Genomic DNA, 10,331 nt, shown 5'->3' with positions numbered 1-10,331 from the left:
ACAGAAAAGCGTTTCTCAACGCTCGTCCAGCGCAGGGAAAACTCTGAGAGCACGTCTGTGTGTGAGACACAAATGTAGAGTTGATGTTGTGACACCATAAAACAAATACACAACCACAAATGCAATGAAGCGAATCAAACTTGTGTGTGTTTTCCCCTGATTATTAAAATGTCCCCTCCTCACCACATTTGACCTACAAACAGACATTAAATACACAATGACATCACCTGTGTGTGTGTTTCTGCTGCGTCTACCAAAGTTTGCATATCCTCACATGATCTTCTTCCTGCTAAATGTCTTTTTTCATCTCTATCTCTCTGCTCAGTTAAATCAATAGTGCACTCCTCCATCTGATCGACTCAAAAGCACCTTCAGCATTATTGATCATGTTTAATAAGAATCTATAGCGACACCCTCACATGCACGTCTCCCCAAATGAGATCATGACCGCAGACCGTGACCTCTGACCTCAACCTCACCAAGACATCATATATATTTTTAACAAAAGTTATATTTTTTATGTTTTTACTCCGCATTTGTCCTGTATTGGAGGATTTACGATGTACATTTTTAAATTGATATACTGTGTATAAGAAAATAATGAAAAAAATAAAAGATTGAAACAGGAAGTGCTTCATGACCAGTGTTGTTTACGTCCAAAAGGTCTATCCTCATACGACACGTGTTGCCTTATCAACCGTAAATATCTTACAGTCAATCTAATAAACTATATTCCTGTGTTCAACTATCAAAATGAATAAATGTCTTTCAACATACTGATGTGCTTAAAACTATTTGAAGAGTTTGATTGCAAAATGCTATAAATCGATTTTGATTCATTTGCGTAAAAATGTGTTTTCTTTACAAAGAAAGTGGAGAGAGGAAAACCACTATTTTCTGTTTCAAAGTTTCACGTAGCATCTTTAGGTTCGAGTAACATCAAAAATCCAGATTTTGATTTTAAAAGATTAATTATAAAAACTGATCACAAGCACTAAATCCATTGAATCAATATAAAGGTTATTCTTCATAATACACAACAAAATGAGTTGAACTCAACACAATACTAATCTTACATACAGGAAAACACATTCATTCAGTCATCGCTCCTAAAATAAATTCAACTGGTCATCTTTTAATGTTATTTTAGTGCCTCGTCTTCTTCATCCCCTAACGTAAATGATTAGATTTCGATGGCTTACATTTCACCCCCACCGCAGAAACCAGCACAGGTGCATCATTGCCGTCAAAATTATTAATTTTTGTGTTTGTTTGTTGAACACAAAGTACGAAATTGGCAGGACACCGCCATTACTGTTTACAATGCGTGGAATGGTGCGCTTTGATTGGTTGAACAGATATATAACATTCTAAAGAAAAGCGAGACTGGCATATAGTGCGGTTTGGAAAAAAGGGAGAAAACATGACAGAATAACACGGCGGACATCGCATTTTGCAAAAAATTCAAAAGTGACTTTTCAATAGTGACCTGTTACAATACTGATTTTGGATTTATATGACGTTTATCGCGTTCAGGTTAACTCTTCATTTGTTTTGTGTTTGAAATACAACTGGGATCACAAAAACAAATAATAAAACTGATAAATCTATAATCTCTAGTCAGTGATTATCATTTGCATTCATCACATTCTTGATTTTTTGTGCTGTGTCAGACAGAAATTTAACTCTTTTCAGGGGTCTCTGCTGGGGCCACTGACTTTGTCTGTTTTGTTTGTTTGATCCGGCATCTGACACACTCACACTTGCACGTATCAGCATCACTCAGGCGCGATTAGACAGTAAATGAAAGCACTTAGCAGAGCTCATGTCTGGATTAAAAGAGTTTGAAGGATTCTATTGAGTCTCTATAAAATACAAGATAGATTAACACTGGAGAACAAACTACATTTCATTCATTTTTCGGTTACGTTTCATTGAAGTATCAGCTGTGTCTCGGATGTTTAAATTAAATTAAACAAAAAAAGGCAAAAACGACATGTGTTATGTGGATAAACATTATTGCTTTTAAAACATTATTGCTTTTAAAAACCGATGAGAAACAAGCATAATGCCAAAGTCTCCAATGAATCTCATTGGCGTCTCTGTAATTTTTCGGGATGAACACCAAATATTATGGGCTATGGGAAAGTGCAGCGGGATCCTTCGTAACAGTTGTAGGGTGCAGTTTGTTACCTTAGGTCTGGGTGTGACGCCCGTGCTGGGTCCTGGGACAGTATCAGGTGACTGCTGCACAATTATAAAAAGAGAAACAGGTTACAAACCCATGAGAAATCAGGTCAAGAGCAACACAAACACAAAATCTTAAACATACAAGTGTTACAAATCAGAGAAAAAACACAACATGCCCGAACAACATTATACCATAGTACAACACCCGAAAAACATTGTATTTTTGTACATCCTAGTGTACGCTAAAGCAGTGAAAGGAACGATCTTGTGGTCTTAAACCCAAACATACGTAATAATTGATGAGGTTGATATGATTTCTATTTCATTTCTCTGAAGTTCATACAGCATACATTTACATTTAGTCATTTAGTAGACGCTTTTATCCAAAGCCACTTAAAGAGAGTTCAGGGATCAATAAACAAATTGTCATACAATACATGATATGTCATGCATACATGCCGTCAGCTCAGATTTTCTATATCTCATGTTCTTCTGTGAGCTCTGAACTGTATAAAACACGAGAGAGAGAGATTGATAGGATTTTTGGGACAAACCCTCAGTGCCAGTGTGTCATTTTAAGTGGACACGGATGAACGCAGGATTCTGATCTTCATTATAACAATAAGAGCTTTGATCTGAGTTTTATCTGTCGAGAGTGACCTACATGTGATTTTTTAGTCTTATTCCTCTTAAAGCCCATTTCCAGTCTGTCGCATTTGTGCTTCTGTAAAACAGAATAATCGGATATTTTGGATATCAGCGGCATGACGCATTTGTTCTTTTTCTATATTGTATTCACATTCGGTGTGACATCGGTTGATAAGTGACAGGCCCATTTGAGATGAAGATCTGAACGGATTTTAACTGAAGTCGTGTGTCATCCAATGTGAGCATTATAATATTTTATACATTTGAAATTCAACATATGAATTTGCATTACCGCATTAAACTGAGACATTCCAGACCAAACCAGACCAGGTGCCAGACAAACAAGATTACCAATCTGTTGTCAGTTTTAGCATCAGACTGCCATGATGAATGTCAGTCCAGATGTTTGAGATTCATGTGATTGCATCAGACTGATGTGGTCTCAGCAGACAGACGCTATCAGCAAATGTGTGTCTCTCTCTCCTCTGATGTACATTATATGTTTGTTTTGACTTCTGACAGACGGTGTGTGTATCAGATTGACTGTATTGATTTATTGTAGGCTGATGGTGGAGATCAGGGAGCTGAACTCTGTTTGGGTCGGATAGGAAACAGAGCAGACAGATAAGCAAGAGATGGATTTTTACATGAATATAGATAGAAAAAAAACCTTCTTGTTATTCTACGCGATTACATTTTTCACCCTCTGCGGCACATTTATTTTGAAAATGACCTTGATCGGTGTTCTCACCATCATTCATCAAGCCACTGACTGTTAATGTAATCCAGCAAATGTGGGACGACCGCGAGACGTGCAGAGGTCGTCAACATTGAAGACGATCAGAAGACGACATAAAAACTTTCATGCTGGCTTCTCAGGGCACATGTTTTTAATATTTGACAAAGACACTAGAAAAAAGACGTTGGTGAAAAACAATCCCGTAAAAATACAGATAAAGTACTGGCAGAAAATGACCAGTATGTTCCCTTTATTTTATGGACATTTCTGTTAAAGTTAAAATGCAATGCAGTGCAAAATGTAAAATACAGGTAAAATACTTGAATACGGATGAATACAGAAAAATCCTTCAGAATAATAATGTATATTCTGCCCTTTTTTAGGTACCTAATTTATTTTGTACTATATGTGCTACCGACATGAAAAAGTCCCTTAAATTTAAGAAAAAGTGTTTTATTATTTTGCAAAACGATTTAGAAAATTCGGACTTCACAACAAAACAACAAATGCGAACACCTAACAATGCCCTAGCAACCTCCCATAACACCTTAGCAACGCCACAGCACTGCCCTTGCGATGACCGACAAAAGCTAAGCAAATTGCTAAAATCAATTACAACACAATGACAACCACAAACCAACTCTTAAGTATGCTGGTGATGATTTATGAACATGCAAGAAAATCTTGCAAAGAAAAACACAAAGAGATGTGTTCACCCGCAGTGAAAAATCCATTACATTTTACTTTTAGAGAGAGAGAGAGAGAGAGAGAGAGAGAGAGAGATGAGATGATGAGGATTTATAAATGCATGAACAAAAGGGGAACTAAAATGAAAAATGAAAGAATGAAACAAATCAAAAATGGAAAAGCAGGAAAGAGATGATAAAAACGGATAGAAAGCATCCTGATTTCACTGTGTAGTGCACACTGTTCCCGAGTGCAGTGAGTTTGTGTGTTATTATGTGTCAGAAATGGATTACTTTGAGATTATAGTGCTCATGCGCACACACCTCTCTTGCATGGCTTGCGGATAAATCTGTCGCTCTGGATGAGCACACTGCAAGATGGAGACATCAAACAAGTCACGTCTTCCTCGTTACGATTTCATTACATCCAGAGGCGCGCGCGCATACACACATCCACTTAGCAGCATGAGGCCGAAGTCATTACGTGTGGCATCGCCATCAGGGAATTCCAGAGAATTCCATATAAGATGACATATCACCATATGCCCTGTTTGGAAACACATTTCCTGGATCCTGAAGCGGATGAACGTCCATCAACGCTTGTGGGAATAATGCCTGCTCCTCTGTTTTCCAAGAGAAACATTTTATTGCTCAAAGGCTCTTAGCTTGGGAGACTTAATGGATTTCTCTGTTATATTTGATTTATGTACTTAATATCTCAGACAAACATTGTCTCAGATGTTTACCCAAAATTCGAACTAAATTGTTGACATACAGTAAAAGTATTCGGTAAGATCTTTTTTGGTCTTGGAACCGAGAGGTTAAAAGTTATATAAAAGTTATATAGTCATTTAAACTGAGGTTCTCTTGTAGTATTATTTGAACTGAGAAAATGTTCACCTATAAAATCATTTGATCTGAAAAAAATGTTCTCCTATAGAATACGAACTGAGCAAAGGTTCATTTTATGAACTGAAAACAGGTTCTCTTGTAGCATAATCGGACTTAAAAAATATTCTCCTATAGCGTCATATAATATGACATGGTCGTCTATAGCATTATAGGTACCGAAACAGTCCTCCTATAGCATCATATAATATGACATGGTCTCCTAATGCGTCATACGTACTGAAAGAGTCCTCCTATTGCATCATATAAATAAATTAAAATACACCTATAGCAACATAAACTTGAAATGGTTCTGATTTAATGCCATAGGAAATTAAAAGGCTCCTCTTATAGAATTTTGAATGGAAAGAGTTTCTCCTATAGCATCATTTAAACTGATTGAATGTTCATCTCGACGTGTTTATATAATTGTTTTTTGCGTGTGAATGTTTACGGCGTGATGTTCAGTGACTGCTGTTAGGGCAGCAAACAAAGAAACAAATGTCATGAGTGTAATTTCTGATTCTCATTTAGTACTAATGAGGCTTTCATTTTATAATTCTCTAATCACACCGGGGTGCTTGAAACGAGTCAAATGAGCCTGAACCAAACATTCTGTTCACATAAGAACCCTCGGAGTGAAAAACTCTCCGGCACAAAAAAACCCAGGAGAAACCCTCAAGAACTGTGTGATATTTATGTCTCTCTACAGAAGAAAAACATCTATGAGAAGCAATTATAATTCAAGGGCTGTCAAAGTTGAGCATTATCTCCATACTCCAAAATCAGCTAAAGCATCTCAAATCTGATTCACTCCACTATCATCCACAGCAGCTCTGTGGATATGTGATTGTATCAGATGGTAAAACCGTTTGCAATCTCATTATTTAGAATAATATTCATATCATCATACGTTATATTGTACAGTCTGATCTCATGGGTGAACATTCTGTATTCTCTCGTTCATTAGAAAACAAGCCTAAAATCAAAACAACTGATGTGAGGAACAAATAATGTAACTTCAAATCTCTCCAGAACACTAACTCAAGCGCTTCACAAAAAGAGAATGATCTTCAAACTATCAAACAACTGCCTTTTTCTTATTATAATCAATTTAGCTCTTTGCTTACAGTCCACTGCAGAAATACGATGGAACTGTGATGGTTATACAATGACACTGATTATCATATTGTTTTATTTACCATGGTATTTGCATGGTGTTCCAATGAATACCATGGTAGTGATATATTCAGTTTTACCAGAAAACATGACATGCACCCTTTTCATTAATAAGACCATAGTCAGGAATAGTTTCCGCGGAAATACGTGGTATCAGCCAACAAAATTAAAACGCACTCACACATACATATGCTGAATATGTTACAGTAGAGAGAAAAACTATGATATGACTTTGGTATTTAAGACCAAACTATGCTCAACATGGTCATTTTTTATCAAGGAATATATTTCATGATCGAATAATAACCTCAAAATAATCTTCTTCTTGCACATGACAGCAGGTGTGTGTGTGTAGGTTGTGTGAGTGTGTGTTTATATACGTGAGTGTGTGCGAGGATCTCTGTTGCCTTAGACACGACGACTGAAAAACACATTTTTCCTTTCCAATCAATGACATTATGAAATCCAGTAAATGCGTTTCAAAGCGGCGTCAGTTCCATTAGCGCGTCGTGCGCGGCTTGTTAATCCGTTCTAATGGACGTGAAGGGGGATAACTCACGGTCTTTTTGCGCAGGTTGAGTCCGTGTTTTAATAACCCGGGCAGATCTCGGATCTTCTGCTTGATCTGGACCTGATCCCGGGCGGTTCGGTTCCATCTCCAGCCGGACAGAAGTCCGTCTTCCGCGGCGCAGGGGATGCTGTCTGATTCCTCCATCATCGTCCTCATCATCCTCCTCACACGCACGGGCGCTGGCGCGACATACCGCGCGACGCTCGACGGACCTGCAGCCGCCGCAATGAACCGAGAGATCCGACGGAGACGCGAGAGACCTGCCGCGCACTGCGCGCGCCGCTCCACCCAGCGATCACACGCGCGCGCGCACACACACAAGAACACGTAAATGGAGACACGACGCAGACTTTCCAAACGAATTAGTTAAGAATGAAACGTATTGCATTATCACGTATGGAACAGCAAAGTATAAAAACACATTATGAACAGTTTTTCACATTTTGGACACACAAGACGCGCATCTAGTTATTTTCACACGAAGACAACTGGGATGACACCCAAAAACCCTCATTCCATTTGTACCTTTTTTATTCGATTTTTTAACAACCTTTGGATTTTAACTAGTCTTTTTCTTCCCTAAACAAAAACAAGATTTGTTATTTTGCATATGTAGCCTATATAATGCATCAGTAAATACTGTACCATCAAGCATTGTTATTATTTGTATGAAAATGCATAATTGGGTCAATATTGTCATTTTTAATTCTAAGAATTGCTATGGGGGGATAACACAGGTGTACTGGAAGACAAGAGGTTTGGTGTGCCAGACACATCTCATCTGTTCTTATAGTGTCTGTGTGCTCTGACCCTTTGACACTTAAAATCCACCCTGACCAAAGTGTCACCCTAATGAATATTTATTTACAACACCAATTTACTGAATTGGCAAACAAGAAAAGCCTTTTTTCAATTACTTGTACGCTGTGTTTCTCAGAGACGCAGTCCAGCCAAAAACGATTTCTCACAATGGGAGAATCAATGGGAAAATAAGGAACATTTAACCTCTCACTGACTGGTGAACAAATTCTTATAGGCCGTTTACGCTTATGCCGAATTTAGAGGATTTGGGGGCTCTTATTATTGTAACTTACAAAATCCTGCTTTTATTGCATTGTATGATTCTTTGTTGTAATATCAAGAGACACCGTTCAAATTTGTGGGATTTATGTTTTGAAAATAAAGCTTGAAATAATGACACAAACACTAAATCTGCTTCAAAATGTTCTTATGCGCACTGAAAGGACACCGAGCAGCTCTAAAGGACACGTCTGTCTTCTATGACCCACTTGTCTGAATAAATGAATGAGTATGAAATCAATATCAATGTTCAGAGCTTCACATCACTACAGCTGATCTGATTTTAAGCTCTGCGGTTTCTCGGGGCGTTTAGTACACCATGCTTGTCGTGTTAAAAGTCAGTCCCTTCAACCCAACACGTCTAGAGATGCTCTAAAGAAGTTTGTGCTAGTCTGATGTGATCACAAAGCAACGCCTTAATAAGAGAAACACTCACTATCCCTGTAAAGGATTTGAAAGAAAGATGTCTGTCAGTCATAAATCCTGACACTCAATGACACTTTCTGACCAGTAAACCCTCTTGTGTGTGTGTTGAAAATGAACGCTTGTGCTCAGCAAACCAGTATCTCCACATCTCACATGAAAGAATATCAGATGGCCTGTCAGAATGAAAGATCACCTCTGCTGAACAGAGCGTATGCCCGGAGGACACATGTGCGCGTGTGTGTGTGTGTGTTGTATAGCTAACACCTCGTTCCAGTGCAGTTCATGGAGGGGTGATGTGTGTGTTGTGGGTGTGTCTCTACTGTGTGCTCCAGTTTCAGGTTTTAGATGACAAGGAACCCACAGAGGAATTGTTGGACGCAGGCGGTGCTCGCTCGAGACGCACGTTTTGTAGAGACAGCAGTGCATCTGAGCACAAGACGACAAAGATGTAAGAAAACGCTTGCAGGAATATGAAGGGAATTCTTAATGCAAATGATTTTATAATAGACTCTACTGGGAGTCTAAAACGTTCCTCAAACTAAAATCCAACTAGCGAAGATAACATTACAGTAGGTAATCTTGCTGAAACGTGTCGACACAGAGGCTTATTAAGCTATTAAAACATCACACAGTTTGTTTGAGCATGCACGTCTTATTCCGTTTTAATGGCTGGGGTGGAGAGCCAAAAATGAGAATTCTTTGATCATTTATTCACCCTCATGTCATGACTTTCCTTCTTTCTGCAGAACACAAAAGAAGATATTTCTAAGAATGTTGGTAATCAAACTCCACTTACTTCCATTGTAGGAACGCAAAACAAAACCACCGAGACATTTCACAAAATATCTTATTTTATGAAGAAAGAGTTCCAAAATGAGATTTAAAAAAAACATGTTTTTTATTGTGCATTCCATTTAATCATCAATTAATATATATCAAACTGCAGTTGGTTTGTTTTGATTCAAGCCATAATAAAAAAGAAATACTGGTAACAAACGCAATAAAAACATGATAACATAATAAAAAACATTGAACATTTAAAAAAACAGAGTTTTGTCTTCATATGTTGTACTTTCAGTCAGTTGTGCAGAGTCTATACTTAGAAAGCCTTGTCATGATTAAAAACTCTCAACAGACATTTCCACTTCAGCACTGACATCATGTGATATAATGGAATGACCGCTGAGATCTTGTAATGTGTGTGATGGTCGAAGCCCTGAGGCTGAAACATTTAACACCACACTGTTCTAAACTCAGTGCCCGTGGAGCTCCAGCGGGGAGGATACTTCAAACATAGTCATTTTACAGAAAAAACACACACACTACAGTCAAAACATGTCAATTGATAAAACTATGTCATATATGACCAATTTGTCTAATAATGCACTGTAAATATTTTAAAAAATCGTAGAAATAATATATCATATAAAATAGTAAATAGAAGTAGTAACTAAAGTAGCATTAACAAGATTAAAAACAACATAAAAAAATACTTTTAGGTAGAAATGTTGCATAGCTTTTTCTGAAAAGTTATCCCTGTGGGATGGCACTTTATACCGCAGATTTCTCATAAACATTTTATAGTGTGTATAGAGTTCAAAGGAACCGAACTGATTCTCTAAAATGAATTGATAAACCCTCCCATCATCTCTAGATACAGCACACATGTATTCAGCACACACACAGACAGAAGAACACTTCAAACAAACTCTTGATTAAATATTAAAGAATGCCCAATACACACAGAGCAAAGATGGAGTCACTAACACATCTTCCAATAGAGACGAGACAGAACTGATGAGGAGGGAATGGTCCATTATGAGAGTAGAACTGGTATCCTCTCCCGTGAAATAAAGAAACAACAGCTCAAAAATAGATTATTTCATTTAGCACCAACCCATGTAACCTGAATGCCCTCATATTA

At 37.7% G+C, this 10,331-nt stretch overlaps 1 protein-coding gene across 2 annotated transcripts in view; it reads right to left on the bottom strand.

The window, feature by feature from the left end:
* rapgef5a (Rap guanine nucleotide exchange factor (GEF) 5a) overlaps positions 1-7,188 on the bottom strand; it is a 37,556-nt gene extending 30,368 nt beyond the window's left edge. For both annotated transcript variants that reach the window (XM_056741535.1, XM_056741536.1), the window contains exons 1-3: positions 6,890-7,188; positions 2,194-2,247; positions 1-55 (exon numbers count right to left, since the gene is read on the bottom strand). The exon at positions 1-55 is cut by the window's left edge and continues 52 nt beyond it. In XM_056741535.1, coding sequence (XP_056597513.1) covers positions 1-55; positions 2,194-2,247; positions 6,890-7,060 — 280 coding nt within the window. In that variant the 5' untranslated portion in view covers positions 7,061-7,188. The remainder of the gene's footprint in view (positions 56-2,193; positions 2,248-6,889) is intronic.
* Between the last annotated feature and the right edge of the window lie 3,143 nt (positions 7,189-10,331).

This window comes from Triplophysa dalaica, chromosome 25 (assembly GCF_015846415.1).
Source record: "Triplophysa dalaica isolate WHDGS20190420 chromosome 25, ASM1584641v1, whole genome shotgun sequence".
NCBI lineage: Eukaryota > Metazoa > Chordata > Actinopteri > Cypriniformes > Nemacheilidae > Triplophysa > Triplophysa dalaica.
Note: the sequence above shows the minus strand (reverse complement) of the source record. Positions and strands in the feature narration are given on the sequence as shown.